This window comes from Schistocerca nitens, chromosome 1 (genome assembly GCF_023898315.1).
Source record: "Schistocerca nitens isolate TAMUIC-IGC-003100 chromosome 1, iqSchNite1.1, whole genome shotgun sequence".
Taxonomy (NCBI): domain Eukaryota; kingdom Metazoa; phylum Arthropoda; class Insecta; order Orthoptera; family Acrididae; genus Schistocerca; species Schistocerca nitens.
The window spans coordinates 1,176,926,794-1,176,944,873 of record NC_064614.1 but is presented as its reverse complement, the minus strand read 5'-3'; the positions used below and the strand labels follow the sequence as shown (position 1 = coordinate 1,176,944,873).

The following is an 18,080-nucleotide window of genomic DNA, read 5'->3' as shown; positions in this document are numbered from 1 at the left end:
TTACCAGTTTAGACCAGACTTCTTTTTGTGTTTACTTACAGACAGTATGGTGAATCATATAAAGCAGCAAACTAATCTGTATGCACAACAAAGCATAAAGAAATTAAGAAGCACAAATTCCCTTTCCCCTACCTGCTCGCTATCAAAGTGGAAAGGAGTTACTCTCATAGAAATAAGAAAGTTTCTGGCAATTGTAGTCCATATGTGTGTAAGTGTGAGACCCCGTATACGAGAGCACTGGTCCAAGAATCCTGTTGTGTCACATAATTTCTGTCCAAACATCCTGAGCCGTGACAGGTTTCTTTCTATTTTGAGAAACTTTCACATCAGTGACAATTCAGTTGCTAAGAAAAAAGGAGAAGCTGACTATGACCCACTGCACAAGGTGAAACCCCTCCTGGCTATGCTATCTGCTAATTTCAAGCGAGCGTATACACCCTCTCAAAACATTACAATTGATGAAGGGATGTGCAAATTTCGTGGCCATGTGTATTTCAGTACATGCCACAGAAGCCAAATAAATATGGTATAAAACTGTACATGTTGTCAGAGAGAGAGAGACAGGTTATGTCTGGAATTTTTCCGTTTATGCAGGTAAGAGGTCTGACACAGTGACACTCATAAAGACATTGCTTGGGAATCTGTCTGGAAAATGTTACACTTTGTTTACAGACAGATTCTACACCAGTCCAGTCCTTGCTTCAGAACTGGAAGCTGCAAAAACTGCTCTTGTGGGAACTACAAGAAAATCTAGACAGGGATTACCTTCTGCTATAAAAGATCCGAAAGTTCAGCGAGGTGAACTAAGTTTTAGGCATAAAGGAAATATCTTGGCATTCTGTTGGAAGAACAAAGGAAATGTGCACATGATAAGTACAAGGCACACTGCTGAGATTGTGATGTATATTGATAAGAGAGGCAGAGAGAAGTCAAAACCAGCCTGTGTGGTGGACTATAATAAAAACAAGTTGGGCATTGACTTATCAGACCAACGACTATCATACGGGGCTTTTGAGCATCGAACTGTGAAGTGGTGGAGAAAGTTGTCATTCCACATAATACTAATGGTGATGATAAATTCAAGTATATTGTACAAGGTAACTGGAACATGCCTCACAACATCACAGTTTATGACAATTATCTGTCCACTCTCCAGACTATCAACTGAAAACCATTTTCTGGAAAAGACTGAGACAGAAATAGTCAAGAAACAGAGGCAAAAACAATGTGTAGTGTGTTTTCTGAGAGGCAAAAAGCTTACTGGGAAAGTGTGGCTCAAAGGCACAAGCTATGAGTGTAGTGAATGCAAAGTGGCATTGTGCAAACTACTGTTTTTCAAAATTTATCATACAAAGATCAAAACTGCATCTTAAAATAAAGCCAAAGGAGGTGAGTGTATTAAATCAAGCAGTATAAATAATTATTAAAATTCTTGTTTAAAATAATGCAGTTTTCCTTCTGAGCATTAAGTGCATATATCCTTGACCAATGTTTCCTCTTTTCAAAAACAATGCTATAATTGAAAGCAAATATTAATTAAAAGAACTAAGTATTATACATAGCTTCAAACTAGAAAGTTCAGGATTTTCAATAAGGGCAACGTCATTACAATAACAAAAACAATTTAAGAGTTGTAGTACATTAAAATACGGTAAAAACAGTTAGGCCTTGTGGTAGAGCTTCATGTGCTATGGCTCAGGGCCCAAAGTCTTGACTATTATTTTGTTTCCTTTTTCATGTATTAGAAGCATCGCCTTATGTCCCAGATAACTTTAAAATTATCAAATTCATTTCCCTGTTTGGATCAGATTTGACAATTTAATATTTTCTCACCATGTTTAATTAATTCATCATTTAGATGTACAAATACCTTTTGCAGCTTGGCAACATGTGTGCCAAAATATTCTGGTTCAATTAACATATCTAAATGTTCTATGCTTGTGTATTCAGATCACATATGTAATTTGTCCCATTACGCTTTAGCATTCTTGCATGGCAACACAAGTTAACCAACTGGTTTACTTAGTGCAACTGCTGTCAGGCTTGCTCCTTTTGCATTATTCTGTATACACTGCCTTTTGTTCATTTGTTGTTCTTGTGGCAATGCCACACATTTGTACCCACCACTAATAATATCTTCATATGAACAAAATACCATAGAGACATTCCACATTCATACAGCCCAGTTATCAGGTCCTTCATGTTTATCAATATTCTCTTTATAATCATCATTAGTACCCACATTCATATCAAAGGTTTCCATTACAATTAGTTTCATCAAAAACAGTTTTTCCATAAGCACAGCTAAGTTATTCAATTTCTTTTAAAACTAGAATTTGTTCATGTTTAATTTAAGAGTTATGTATTCATGGAATACCAACTATTCTACAACAAAACAAATTACAGAGAGCTTATGTAAAAATGAAACATATTTCTGATACCATGGAATAGCATGTTGTTTATAGTAAACCCTCAAGAATTTTTCCTTTAACTACAACACAAACAATTGCAAACATTATGCACAGTACAGAGCTATCATTTATACACAATACTTACCAACTGGTGGCTGGTACATCGTTTCACTGAAGCAAGTTAAAAGCAGTTTCAGTAGTTCAGTCCTGTTCGCTTCTAAATGAGGATGATGTGGAGGTGACTGAGCAAAACCTACACCTGCTTCCCATATATATTCACAACTATCAATTGCCTGTAAGTCCTCAGCTTTGTCCTGCAATGATCAAAATGTTAAGACAGGAAATCAACTCCTGATACTACCTGTAAAATATGACAAACTACTTGCAACTACATACCGGACCCGACTTCCTATTGGAGGCCACAGTAAAATCAGGGCAAAACAGCAGATCCTGAAACAATAATTGATATAGGCACATGAAGAAAGAATAAAAAAGCAATATTAGAGTAACTGTGTGAAAACAGAAAGGTGTGCAAGTCATGTTACAGAATACCTAAGTGGTAGTGAATTTAAGCTCTATATTTTAGATGCAAATTCTCTGAATCAAGTTGAAAACAGACAGCCTCTAAATTGAGATCCTAACTGCTCTGAATCACGGAATTTTCGAGACATCTGCAACCAGTTGATGTCGCAATAATTCTATACGACAGACAAGTTAAAGATAGAGAGAGATTTCACATGATCTTAACTTTGGCATTTCCTCACTTGTCTCTAATAATGCACACTAGCTGTTAAAACACTGAAAGAGTAAATATTGACCTTCAGCCTATTCACATCCATTAAGAATGAATACGAACTACTCCATCAAATATTTTCACTGTGGGTATCCCAGACACCAACAGAAGGAATTAGTTGAAGTTTGATTTTAACACTATAGTGCTTTACTACAAATGATCACATTAGGGGCAGATTGCCATTTCATTCCTCTGACCTTTGAACTGACTTACCCAGGAAAGGGTGGGGGAGGGGGGAGGGTACCTATAATTTAAAGTGGACTCCAAACCACAGTGCAACCTGGCATCTAATTATCGTAGTAAAACAGTCCTTACATCTGTCAGACAAATTGCATCTTATCTCACTTCAAAATTGGAGATAAACTGATACATGACTGAATATGACTCTGACTCCTAGGATGTGTTGTTAGAATCATTTTATTCATTATATATGGAAGGCAAATCACTTTATCAGTTCAGCTTGTCATACCTCCGGAGATATTCCAAGAGGGGGATGATGGGGGAAACAGTTAAGTTTTTTGCATATTTCAATCTTTCTACTTTGGAAACGTATTATAATCTCTGTTCTTCACATCTAAGTTTCTTGAAAAAAGTTTCAGCATGACTGACTTTGAATATATATTGTTTATTAGACACATACATAAAGCAACAGTTTTGTCGTCACTCAGTAAAATACAAAAGTAGGCTAGAAGATTACTGTTGTTAAGTGCAAGTACCACAGTACTCAACCTATGATTCAATCTATCTACATTCCAGAGCTTCCAAATTATCACTAGAAAAATTTTCTTTGTCAGAATTTTTTAATCTTTTGTTTTCCCAAGAGTTTTTTTGTTTTTTTTTCCCCTCAGCAGTGAATGTTGTGCTTCAATTATTTGCTTTCTATAATTACATCGAGCAACTTGCAAGCAAAGCACAAACAAAACTTTCAGACTGCTATTTCATATTAAGTTTCAGTCTTTAACTTGTTTGAATGATTCTAATATGATGGTCTTGCAATTAATTATTAATCTATTCTTGGTTATCAGTAACATCTGCATCTATGGTTGAGCTCATTAAACATTCATGGAAAATGATTGGAAAGAATCTTTTTACATCAAGTAAGGCCAGTAAAGAGAGAAATGGTGGTTGTGTATAGTTCCTAATATCAGATTACACAACCAGTGTCCTGGATCACATTACAAATATTTTAAAATTGTCAGTGCATGGTCATAAACTGCTGTTGTACTTGCTTTATTCATGATATGAGGACATATTTTCAATGATTTGCAGGAAAAATAAGTTACAAGTTGCACTTGGATTTCACATTATCATTTGTATCATGACTATAAATAACACTGTTCTCTAAAGCATTCATTGTACTCAATGTATATAATGAAAGGATAATATCAATGTCAGACAACACAGATCTTTCAGAGCATGTATGGCCTAATTTTGGCACAATATGTAAAGTCAAAACTTTATATCTGTGGCAACACCATTTCAATTCATCAAGGATGATATAATAAAGGTAAAGAATCACTTGAAGGAAAAAATACTACATTTTCCATGGATTCAATACACCAATACAAAGCATGCAGAATTATTATTAAAAGTTATAAATCAACAAACTGTCAGTTGACAGATGTATGTACTGTTTATCTAAAGGAGTCTCATAAGACTAAAATTAAGCTGTTATACTTCAGGCTAACTGGATTGAAGAGGAACAAACAAATCAACTCCTTACTTTACTTTTGCTCATTCTTGTTGATTGATGCACACATGAAAAAGTGACAAAAGCCCAACATCTACTTCAATCTATTATTTCCAATTTTAGCATAGTGAAAGTATTAAGAGCAGTGACAATCTCACATCTTCTATGTTTCACATAGTTTTTAGCCCCTGTTAATCAATTAATCCAATTGGAGCATATCTATAAATAATTATTATATGACTCATCAATAGACCTGAGTGCAAGACAGTAGTGTAAACAACTACATATAGTATTTATTGTTTCTTTTCCTTTCTGAACCATATAGTAGAGGCACTGATCAGTTGACAGGCACATAAAAAACGCTCAAATCGTTGTTAGGCTTCAGACAACTGCTTTCTGCAGAGCTAACAAGTAAGGCACACAAATGCACAGCTACATTGTATTGGCATTGCAGACTGGCAAAAGTGAGTGGTTATTTCTGGTGGAATGGGTGAGAGGAGCAAGGAGCAGCAAAGATGGTGGGGAGTTAGAAGGGAGAGACAGCAAGGTCAAACTTAAGAACATGGCACCAATGAGCCCACTCTGGCACAATCAAGGGAAACTGCACACAGACACAGTGAAGTAAAGGAATGGGTTGAAATGGTGGTGGTGGTGGGGGGGGGGGGGGGGGGGGGACAGAACAGAGAACGAACGAGGCATGAGAACAGGGACGGGGGTGAGTGTAGAATACAAGCTAGCAGAGACTGAGAACAGGAGAACTGGTAGTAGAAGGATGAATTGTAAGAAAAACTTCCATCTATGTAGTTCGGAGAAACTGGTATAGAGGGGTAGGGCACTGTCTGGCCAACATTGTTCAAGGCCACAGTTTGACAGCAGCAATTGATTTACTTTTTATTTGCTTGTTGTCATGCCCTTATAAAGATTCTTGGTATACGATGTGATTGGTTTTACAGGTGGCCCTGCTTCTGACAGGATAGGATATGCCTGTGATGGAATTAAGAGTAGGATGACTTGAGTGGGTGCCTACAATTGGTGTTGAATACAAGTATTTGACCCAGGCAGGAAGAATCTGGGATGCTGAAAATATATATCAATATTTTTCATGATAAGACATTATTCTCTACACCAAGAGATGCTAAATTTACTTACACAGATCGCACTTATTAAGGACTGCGCCAGTGGCATAGCCTGGTCTTCCTCTTCCCCTTGAGCCTGCCCAGGCAAACTAGACCAAAAAAATCCACGCCAGTCAGGGTCTTCAAATATATAAGGCAGTACACGTGTCAGGAGACGGACACAATTGAGAACTGCAATCAAAATTTAATATAACATTTGTGTGATTATTTTCATAACTTTTAAGATAACATTTATGAACTGAAAGGGATATACATCACATTTATGCAGGATGCTCAGAAACAGTCTAAAAAGCTTGTAATGGTGTTGCAGGATACGTTGTGCTGAGAAATAACTGTTAAGCAAAAAAAATCAACATGTTGTGTTGTTTCCGAGTTAATTAGCATTGAAGTTAGCCAGTCGGGCCATTGTGGATGCAATTTCAGATGGCGTGCCAGAGAGAATGTTGCCAAACATGTTTTTCATTTGGTTCCCAAAAACTAAATAACAGAGTGATAAAAAAATTGGACACGGGATGGTGGTAAGGACCGAACCCAAACCAAAGGCTGAGCAGTTTCGTGCGCTATCATGTACGCTATGAAGACAACTGACACTAATTGCATCTGGCGGGCCACTTAAATTTGTGTGTGCAATGGCCTGATTGGCTAAGTTCAATGCTAATTAACTTTGAAATGCTTCAACCTATCGAATTTTTTTCCTAATAATTATTTCTCAGCCCAATTTACCCTGCAACACACAAGCTTTTCAGACTGTTTCTGATCACCCTGTATAATACATAAATCTTAAATAAGTGGCAATACGGAAGCAAAAAATAAAAACTATCAATAAGGGCATAGTAACACAATGATAACTGTGGCAGAGATAACAAACATCATTATAAAACAAGTTCAAAATGTTGCTGAAAAAAAGTAAACAAAGACAAAAGTAACATCTAAACATACGTTACGAAAAACATATGGTGAAGACAGACAGTTTTCCAAAAAGTTAAACAATGTAGTAAAGCATATGGCAGATGCTTTTCAGACATTTAATGCCATTCATGTTAAGGAAATGATACAAGACAATAAGGTCCACCATATCATTAGTTTTGTATTACAACATGTTTTCTTAAGACCATTTTATTTTAAATTTCAATGTCCTGAAATACAAATCACCACTGAATTCCAGAGCTTTGAGGATAATTATCATCATAGTTATGGAATAAATATTCACTCCACAAAAAGTGTCACCTTTTGATCTATTTTTCTTCCTCTTTCTTTTGTTTAACAAAGGACTGCGCATATCAGACAATGCTGAAAACTGATTTTTCTTTTATTTTGGTCTCACATGTAGTAACTCATTTTATTAAGCTGCATTGCTTCAGTGATCATGTCAGCTGTGAAATTTGACACATTTTCATAAATGGAAGAGGGACACTGGAGAAATTCTTAGGTAAACTTGGCAACATTTCCAAACCAGTTGCTGTCATGTCAGTTCTGATCAATCCCTACTTGAGCAAAATCTTCTTACTCAGCATTATCTTCTTCAAAAGCTAAAATTCTGATCCAAAAATGTCTCCTCCTGAGATCTGCAGTAAAAAGATATACATTCACTGAGTTCAGACACTTACTTAGTTGGTCAAAATCAACAGAAGGAATCGATCACTGTCTTGCTGAAAGAAATAGTTTAGCATTCACCAAAAGCTATTGGGAAAAATATCTAAATCAGTATCACTGGATAAGGACATGAATTTATCTGTTCCACAGGGCACTCAGTTTTGAAACTTGAGGATCCTCAGACAACTGACAGACCTAATGCCAGGGGGAGGTGTCCCATGTATGACTGGCATGGAGTGGGGGCGAAATTTAAGTTAATGTGCAGAGCAGCCCCTCCCCTAAATCCATCTCCTTCTGGACTACAACTACTCCCTACTACGGCCATTTTCTGTATGTTTCCCAAAAGCCAGGCATCTGACAATCCTGAATGCCATATTGTAACTGGTTAGTGAGCTCACACAGTTATGAATCTCAGGTCTTGTTGACCAGTACCTCAAAACCTTTGCCTGCAGCCTAGCTTCCCTTCATCAAAGACACAGACCACTTACTTCATCCTATCTCTACCATCACTACCCCATTACATGTATCCCTACTCATCACAGCTGATGCTACCAAACTATAACCAACATCCTCCATGCCCATAGCCTTTCTGCCATCATACACAACCACTACCAAGGTCCTACAGATGTCACACCCAACACATCTTCCATACACACTTGACAAACTACATCCTTACAAACATCTACTTCTCCTTTCAATAGATGACATACAAACACATGCACTGCACTCCATTGGTACACACATGGAACCCTCCCATACCAATCTATTTATGGGCCATCTAGAGAAAACCTTCCTGTCTACCCAGGTTACCGTACCCCATATCTTCATAACCTAGACCCATTCCACCACAGCCTCAACACCTTCTGTCCTGTGTGATCCACAATCCACTTGGTTCTCCTCAGTCCAAAGTGCTACTTCCCTGATTATGGACCTCCACCTCTTATGACTCCATCGAAACCTCAGTACATAAAGAGCCCACTAACAATCAGCACTATCTCCAGTACCATAAATGCTGAACCAGTGTGCAACAGAGCAATTAATTATCATTGTAAAACTGCCTGCGTATAAATCTGTACTCGACAAACAATCACAAGATGCATGGCAGAGGGTATGTCCCATTGTACCCAATCCAGGTAGAATTATTGTTTGAATGTAATTACTCCAATCTTATCCTCACGATCCCTATTTGAGTGATATATAGAGGACTGTAGTATATTCCTAGAGTCATCTGTCACACAAATTGCATCTTTCCTCACCTTAAAACTGGAGATGAACTGATACACAACTGAACATATTTCTGACTCCTGGGATAATAGTGACACACTGAAGTTCTGTAATTGGAAAGACAGTGTTGTTAGATGCATTTTTTTCTTTATACATGAAAGGCAAATCACTTCATCAGTTCAGCTTATCGTCACTCCAGAGAAATTCCAAGGTGGAGATGATGTGGGAAGCAGTTAAGCTTTTATGTATTTCAATCTTTCGACTTTGGAAATGTATTATGATCTCTGTACTACATATTTAGTTCCTTGAGAAAAGTTTCAAGATGAGTGACTCTGAATCATGTAGTGTTTTTATTAGACACAAACATAAAGCAACATTTTTGTCATCATTCAGTACCATACAAAAGAAGCCTAGAAGAGAGAGAGAGAGAGAGAGAGAGAGAGAGAGAGAGAGAGAGAGAGAGAGAGAGAGAGAGAGAGGGGGGGGGGAGAGAGGGAGGGAGGGAGGGAGGGAGGGGAGAACCTAGCATTTCAGAATGAGGAAACTACGCATCAACTCAATTTTATCAGGGAGGTAAGTATGCAAATAGATACATAACAAAACTACTACAATTTTGCTGGAATCTATCAGGGACCACATTCCCAAAATAGCATTGTTCTCACAGTGATATTGCTAAGGTGTATATGATATAAACAAAATTGCCAAGAAGGCTGATATGTATTGAATATATCAAAATTAATGTGACAAGAGATTTTGTCCAACACAACAGCATATATTCTAAACCCTTTCATACAGAATTCAGTATTTCATTTAAATTGCTTGTGTATAAACACGCAAAGGAAACAATGAGTGGAGCACTTCAGAAAACTAAGAAATATCCCTGGCTTTAAAACGTCATCATGAGGCAAAGCTTAATGCGGCTGAAACTCAAATGATTCTAAGGGGGTTAAAAATACAGAAGATTTAGATTACTGTTTGGATTAATAGCAAGTACTGACATTGTAAAGTCAGCTAATAAAAAAATCTTTTATCTCATACAGCTTTGTGTGTGTCGACAATGTTGGTATTCATGTAACAAAGTTCAGAACCCATAAGGTCTTCTGAAGAGACATTCTGCTTATATACCACACTAATGGTAGCAGAGAATAAAGTGATTGGTTTTATTTTCAGATTCAGATTAGGACGTTAGATGTATTTTCCAATTTCTCATATTTTCTAGCTATTTGAAATTGTGGATGACATGTAGAACTAAAAATAGTATAGCAATACAACATCTGGCAAAAACTGTTTCTAGAACCTTTTTTTTCCCTATCTCAGATTTAGAAGCTTATGGGACAGACCCCTATGACATTAGGCCCCTCAGTTTTTTTCTGTATTCGAACTCTTCTTATCCCAACAAACTGAATTAATGCCTTCGACTATAGGCTGTATTACTTTTTTAATTTTGTGTCATCCTTGGTTTCACTACAAGTAAAAGGAAAGGTTCAACAGAACATGAAAATAATTACAAATGCAGCACTGGCTTACTTGAAGCAAATGGAGAACATAAATTGGCCAAAGTCTATTCATGGAAATCATCTCAGTGTTCATCTCAAGTGACCATGGAAAATAATACATTTATCTAGAAATTTTTAACTCTGCTGCTCCAGAAAGCAAATCAATCTCTTAACCATTAGTACTTGCCTTCTTGCGAGTGTCAGAGAATTTAGATGGATCACTATTTCTGAAAAATGCTTACACCTGAAAAATGTAGTGGCAATGTCAAATACCTTCTCAGTACATAGTAAAGAGAATAGTAAATGCAGCTGAAACACATTCCACAAAGACAGATGAAATTTCACTGAATATAAAACTAGCAAGTCTCCTACAGCAATATAAAGAAACTGAAGTGCATCATCTACACTCCTGGAAATTGAAATAAGAACACCGTGAATTCATTGTCCCAGGAAGGGGAAACTTTATTGACACATTCCTGGGGTCAGATACATCACATGATCACACTGACAGAACCACAGGCACATAGACACAGGCAACAGAGCATGCACAATGTCGGCACTAGTACAGTGTGTATCCACCTTTCGCAGCAATGCAGGCTGCTATTCTCCCATGGAGACGATCGTAGAGATGCTGGATGTAGTCCTGTGAAACGGCTTGCCATGCCATTTCCACCTGGCGCCTCAGTTGGACCAGCGTTCGTGCTGGACGTGCAGACCGCGTGAGACGACGCTTCATCCAGTTCCAAACATGCTCAATGGGGGACAGATCCGGAGATCTTGCTGGCCAGGGTAGTTGACTTACACCTTCTAGAGCACGTTGGGTGGCACGGGATACATGCGGACGTGCATTGTCCTGTTGGAACAGCAAGTTCCCTTGCCGGTCTAGGAATGGTAGAACGATGGGTTCGATGACGGTTTGGATGTACCGTGCACTATTCAGTGTCCCCTCGACGATCACCAGTGGTGTACGGCCAGTGTAGGAGATCGCTCCCCACACCATGATGCCGGGTGTTGGCCCTGTGTGCCTCGGTCGTATGCAGTCCTGATTGTGGCGCTCACCTGCACGGCGCCAAACACGCATACGACCATCATTGGCACCAAGGCAGAAGCGACTCTCATCGCTGAAGACGACACGTCTCCATTCGTCCCTCCATTCACGCCTGTCGCGACACCACTGGAGGCGGGCTGCACGATGTTGGGGCGTGAGCGGAAGACGGCCTAACGGTGTGCGGGACCGTAGCCCAGCTTCATGGAGATGGTTGCGAATGGTCCTCGCCGATACCCCAGGAGCAACAGTGTCCCTAATTTGCTGGGAAGTGGCGGTGCGGTCCCCTATGGCACTGCGTAGGATCCTACGGTCTTGGTGTGCATCCGTGCGTCGCTGCGGTCCGGTCCCAGGTCGACGGGCACGTGCACCTTCCGCCGACCACTGGCGACAACATCGATGTACTGTGGAGACCTCACGCCCCACGTGTTGAGCAATTCGGCGGTACGTCCACCCGGCCTCCCGCATGCCCACTATACGCCTTCGCTCAAAGTCCGTCAACTGCACATACGGTTCACGTCCACGCTGTCGCGGCATGCTAGCAGTCTTAAAGACTGCGATGGAGCTCCGTATGCCACGGCAAACTGGCTGACACTGACGGCGGCGGTGCACAAATGCTGCGCAGCTAGCGCCATTCGACGGCCAACACCACGGTTCCAGGTGTGTCCGCTGTGCCGTGCGTGTGATCATTGCTTGTACAGCCCTCTCGCAGTGTCCGGAGCAAGTATGGTGGGTCTGACACACCGGTGTCAATGCGTTCTTTTTTCCATTTCCAGGAGTGTATATATCAATAACTGAATTACTGTTAGCACCTCTTTTCACAATATTTACTGCAATTATTTCACTGATTTGACTCATTACAGTTTAATAATTGTTTAGCTGATGGTTATTGAGTTTTTGTGTTATCAAAGGACTTGGCTTTAATTTTTTTTTTAATTTGGTGCCAGCACAAATAATTAAGAAAGCCTATTTGTGGTAAATATCATGTTTGGAAATACTGAATTTCCAAAAAAATGGAATTTGTCAAGAAGAAAGAATATCAGTTGTTCATTCTTGTTTCCCTAATGATCACAGAATGTTGCTCCTCAATTGAATGATCCTTATCATGGCAATCCAACTGCAAATATGGAAAATATACTGTAGAAAGATCTTGTGTTTGGGAGAAGTATCCAGATTGCACAGGTTGTGAAGCAGCCATTGAAATAAAGCATTTTGTACTCAGCAGCGTGTTCTGCCACAGTATGATCAACTCTGTTCATGGCCACATTTTGGAGGTAGACATTTATATGGGTGGACAAATGCTTGGTGGTCATGATGAAATAAAATGCTGTGGAAAAGTTACAGAAGATGTATAAGAGTAATGCTTTCACATGTGGAACTGTCTCTGATATGACAGGATAGGCCAGTGATGCCACTGGAGTACAATGTGCTTAACAATCAGTGTTAACTGGATACTTCACCCCAATAATTGCTTTCTGAATTACAAAAATACGAGATGTCCTTGGAATACATACTTTGATCTCACAATACTCATGTGTCACATACAACTCCCCCTGCCTCCACTTCCCGCCACAGACAGACAGACAGACAGACAGACAGAGAGAGAGAGAGAGAGAGAGAGAGAGAGAGGGGGGGGGGGGGGGGGGGGGCAGTACTTGCTTGCCCTACTGAGTGACATTATACAGGGTGAAGCGAAATTTGCACTCTCTGGCTTCACAGCGTGACTCCTCACATGCAAGCGATAAAAAACTGCCTGTCACAAAATTTTGTCTGGCAAGTACATCCGGCAGAAAAAGGACGTTAAAGAGTGCCCAACACTGTAACCACATGTATGGTAACTACCTGTATAATTTGGAAAATGGTGCTGCACAAAACCCAGGAAAGTTCTCATCTTGTTTACGTGCCACTTTATGACCCAGCAGCTCTATTATTCAGTGAGCTGTTACCTTTAGTCCCTAACATATTTACATTCAACAAAAAGTTTCTGTTACATGAAGGTACAGATTAGCTTGACCTTTGCTTCACTGCACCAGGAGATTATGCCATAGGAGCATTAATGAGAGAAAGTATGCATAGCATGATAAAAATCTCAACTTTGTATCAACACTGAGAAATAGTTCTAAGTGCAATGCAGATAGAACTGAGCTTTTTAGTTAAGTCTGATACTGTAAACCATTTTTTATTTATTTGAAGTTGGATAATATGAGGCCTTTGTTGGATTATGGGATGAACTGACTACAGAGAATTCTCTTCATGACTAATAATGCTCTATATCACTAGATTTACTGGCACAGCAAAGAATTCTCTAGTATCATGTCTCATGTACTTTGATGAGAGCTAGTCCTTTGCATAAAACTGAACTTCTCCAATCTCTCTATGCCAGATTACTACTTATATCCAAGCTGGAGAGTAGGATGGGAGGGGGAACTTTCATAAATTTTGAGGGAAGTGGGTGAAATGGAGGAACAAAGCACAATTTCTTACAAAATAAAACAAAGAAATATTGAAAAATGGTTTTTTAATCACAGCCCCATATTAGGTACCGTAACTACAAAGTACTTAACTGAAAGATTATATTTTGAGACTTGTATGTAATTATTTTGCTATTGCCATTACTTATGAATGGGAGGAGCAATGCTATGTGAAGCTCTTAGAACTCATAGCAATGCAGTATTTTCAGTTGCAAGGAAAATACTGGTGAACAGCAGAGTAGTTCTGATATTTCCTGACTAATGATTCTGGGTACACTTGCTGGATCAGGAGGAATGTTGGATATGAATCGTCCAGCTTTGGCCAGTGGCATAATGTTAATGATACCTGTCATGTCACCTTTCAGTGCATATATTCACAGTTTTGTTGTTAATTGGTGAAGCCAAAAATTTTGGTATTAAAAAAAATCTTATGGTGACAGATTGATCTGGATCTTTGCTCGAAGTCTAGGTTAACTTGGAAGGTGACAGTTTGGTTTTGAGTTGGTGAAGACAACAAATCTGATATTAAAGAAAACCTGATTGTGGCGACAGACTGATCTGCAGCTTAGCCTCTTTGAAAAAGATCAATAATATCACATCTTCATACTGTTTATGACATTTGTCACAATTTTCCTATGTCACTGGTCAAATCCAACACTTGTATCAAACATAGCCCATTTGCTATTGCTCAGTAAAATTACATGTTTTGGTTCTCTTCAAACTGATACCACGGTGAAGGAAAACTCTCAGGTTTCCAGCTGTGTGGCAGTGTTAAAATACCATGACACTTTTAAGAAGTATGCTTGTACTTTACTGTTATTTATTCAAACACTAAAATTCCCACAAATATTTGAATCACTAATGTTCTTAAGATGTGACCAAAGTAAATTAGGATTCTGTGCATGGGCTTATGACAGTTCTAACGCTACAGACAGTGAACACTTTAAGCATGTTGTTTTTTAAAATTGAGACATTTCTTTCATTTATTTATTCTTACATAGCCCATTCAGTACAATGGTACCAAACAGGTCAGATGCATTACACAAATAGTACATACATATATAAAACAAAGTAAGATAGGATTAGGTGAGCATTGTGCAGGGCATCAACCATGGCCTAACCAAATGAAACATTCCAGCATGAACCTCTGCCTTTAGTTCTATTGTTTCGTTAAACTCTGTACTACATCACAGGGTTTGTTTGACAGCTCTGAAATACTGCTTCAGCTTATCTGAATGTCATTCACTGTCACTTTCACATTTTTATAATTCTTTATATGTCTTTCTAGTGAAACTAGTTCGCAGTTAAGGTTGCACCACCTACTACACGTTGATGCCTATCCACTGGTCAGAAGAACACTGATTGGCAGCTAGTTGTTAACATGACATGCTACTATACCAATAACTGATCAGAGATCAAGCGTAGTGATGCCATCTGTTCTGTCCACCATTGCCATATTGTTCTGCTACTGCTGGTGATAGTTACTACAGTTAGTTGCAGACAACAACTGGGAATGGTAACCTAAATGTCACACTACTTTTTGTTGTTTCTCTCTGCAGCATGTTTAATTTATACAATATAATGTTTGAAGCTAGCAAAAAGGGATAAGTTTCCATAATAACACAACAGCATGCATTACAGAAGTTTGTGGAAATTTGTACACGCTTCAGCTGCCAGAGTCAGACTGCTCACATGAGTAATGGCAAACTGACAACACAGCCGCCTTCTTCTGTCAACCATATCTGACTCGCCGTCACCCTGTTATTGTGATGCATGGAACACTGGTGTTAACACAAGCCACCAGGTTGATGAGCACTCTGGTTTTGTGCGAAAGATTCTCTTGATTGTGTCTGTCATTGCAAGAGAAAGCAATCTGATGTGAGTGTTGAGAAACTAAAGGCTACAAATCAGTTGGGTCCACTGAACTTATTGATACTAAATGTCAGTTTCTCAGATTACATGCCACAATGTTACATCATACGTACACATTCAGAGAGAACACTCACAATTTTTTTTTTTTTTATCTGTGTTAGATTTTGGGATGTAGGCTGTGGTAACAGAAAAGCCTGTAATGTAACCTGACATCAAGGTTAGGTCGGAAGATGACAGATTAGTTGAGAGTTGGTGAAGCAGTATCTAACACTTCAGTTAACAGTTAGCCTGTTGCAAGACAAACAGTAGACAATCTACATTCTGTGAAACACAATCAACTGCTTCCAATATAACTTAGAATTGGGTGAACAAACTGGGCAAACTACATAAGTGACCCACCACATTTAGAGGGCAGAAATATTAGTGTTAACAAAGCCCCATTTCTTTATCTACAGAAAAGATAAATTTATTCTTTTCTGATAATAAAGTAAAATCAACTGATTCTACACCTTTCCAAATATGTAAACACTGCTACCATGATTAGCATTCCTTTCCAAATTTCTTCCTAATCTTCCTATAACTTATTAATATTCAGTGGTAACTGAGGATTAAGCAGACCTAGCTTTGTCATATATTTTACAAAATTATGATAACAGACTGTTGACATCATTTAAGAAGATAATAGTTGGATATACACACAAAATAGCTGTTTTATTAGTAGACTAAGGTAAGGTATTTTTCTTCATTACACACAATTTTTTTTACCCTACAATCGTAAGCTACAATGAATGTACCACTAGTAATAAAACTGCCTTTTTGTATAAAGTGTTGAGAACAGAGTACCTCAAAGAAATGACTTAATTTGGGAGTTTCATTTACTTTATTTACAGTTTACAGCTCTCATTCACATTTTCTTTTCATCAGAATTTTAATATGTTAGGGTAAATAATAGGAGTATTTACTTTACCAGTTTGCTGTTCATGCTGTGTACGACAGCTGTTATCCACGGCTTTAACCAATTTCTCAACCGCTTTGTAACATAGTGTCGCCAAATTCGACGGCGCTTCTTCGCGCAAAGCTCGAATTTCTGGTGCAGGAACTAATGTAAACACATCCTGCACGTTTGTCACATTTTCCGACCAAAACTGATCCCAGAAACTGTCATCTCCTGCGTCAATTGGCTGGAAGAAGCATCAAATATAAAAACAAACTTTCGTTTTGACACACGTTTGTTAATTTTTCTTTTCATTTTTTTTGAAGAAATAATGACTTCGAAAACATATGTTTCGAAAATACTCCTGATAACTACTTTTACGAAGTGTACACCTTCTTGCCACATATATATTTACAAACGAATTGTTGTTTCTGACACAAACTTGCAGACGACGCTCAACATGTCATTATTGGTAACTTGATCTTTACCTGTGTTTTGGAGGTAAGTTGTACAACAGCTTTGCGAAAATTAAGTTTTGTATCCGTGTTCCCCATACTTGTACTGTGTTCTAGCACTGTTTATAGTATTTACATCTGACGTATACTTGTGTCAACTTCCTTTCCTTTTTTTTAGTCTTTGTGCGCTCCCCCCACCTACAGAGGATTAAACCAAGGATTATTACTGTTTAACCAGAACACGAGTACCACGGCCGCCTGTAATAGAGGCGGCCGTGCGAGTACATAGCGAAGGTTCCACCACCTTGGGTTCCACAACGCCAATGTTACTTGAATGAAGCGTGGCTAAAGTCCTGTACATAGCTTCCTGACTTTAAATTATTTACTATTGCCTGCATTTTTTCGAACTTGCAATTTCATTACATTAAGAATTCGTACATTCCCTAAACCTATGAAACAGTCCAAGGTCATCATCGTTACTGAAATGATAGTTTCCACGATTTCTCCATTGAGCCAGTCTAGCAACACTGGAGAGGCTTGTAAAAAGTCTGCAGTCCGTTGACGTTAGGCAGAATCTGTAAATTCTTGTAGTTTTTCTTCACATAACGTAAATTAAGAACTTTACGGGACTAAGCGGAACGTAAAAACATTTCACAATCAAAATATTCCACAATGTACTTCAAATGGCGGCATTGGCACAGGCCGTCAACGAAAAGGGACGGGAAGGATCGCTACATAAAAGTTAGGCTACCCAGAAAAAAGTTTTGACGTTGGTGGGAAATGGTATCGTCGTCTGCTATCATCGGAAGTTGCCCTATTTTTCATCGTGCTCACTTTTTGTTACAGAAGTTGATTTTGTGCTTCTGCCTCTTCTTAGTCTTTATTTTATTATTCTGCTTTGTTTTTTATTAGCACATTGCAAATGTTCCATGCCAACTTGGATTTTTTCCATTATGTGTT

The 18,080-nt window shown here is 38.6% G+C and overlaps 1 protein-coding gene across 1 annotated transcript in view; it reads right to left on the bottom strand.

Annotated features, from left to right (window-relative positions):
* LOC126200303 (protein HID1) overlaps positions 1–17,288 on the bottom strand; it is an 87,241-nt gene extending 69,953 nt beyond the window's left edge. Inside the window, exons 1-5 of the mRNA XM_049936697.1 lie at positions 17,154–17,288; positions 16,699–16,912; positions 6,044–6,201; positions 2,808–2,861; positions 2,557–2,725 (exon numbers count right to left, since the gene is read on the bottom strand). Coding sequence (XP_049792654.1) covers positions 2,557–2,725; positions 2,808–2,861; positions 6,044–6,201; positions 16,699–16,912; positions 17,154–17,219 — 661 coding nt within the window. The 5' untranslated portion in view covers positions 17,220–17,288. The remainder of the gene's footprint in view (positions 1–2,556; positions 2,726–2,807; positions 2,862–6,043; positions 6,202–16,698; positions 16,913–17,153) is intronic.
* Positions 17,289–18,080: the final 792 nt, after the last annotated feature.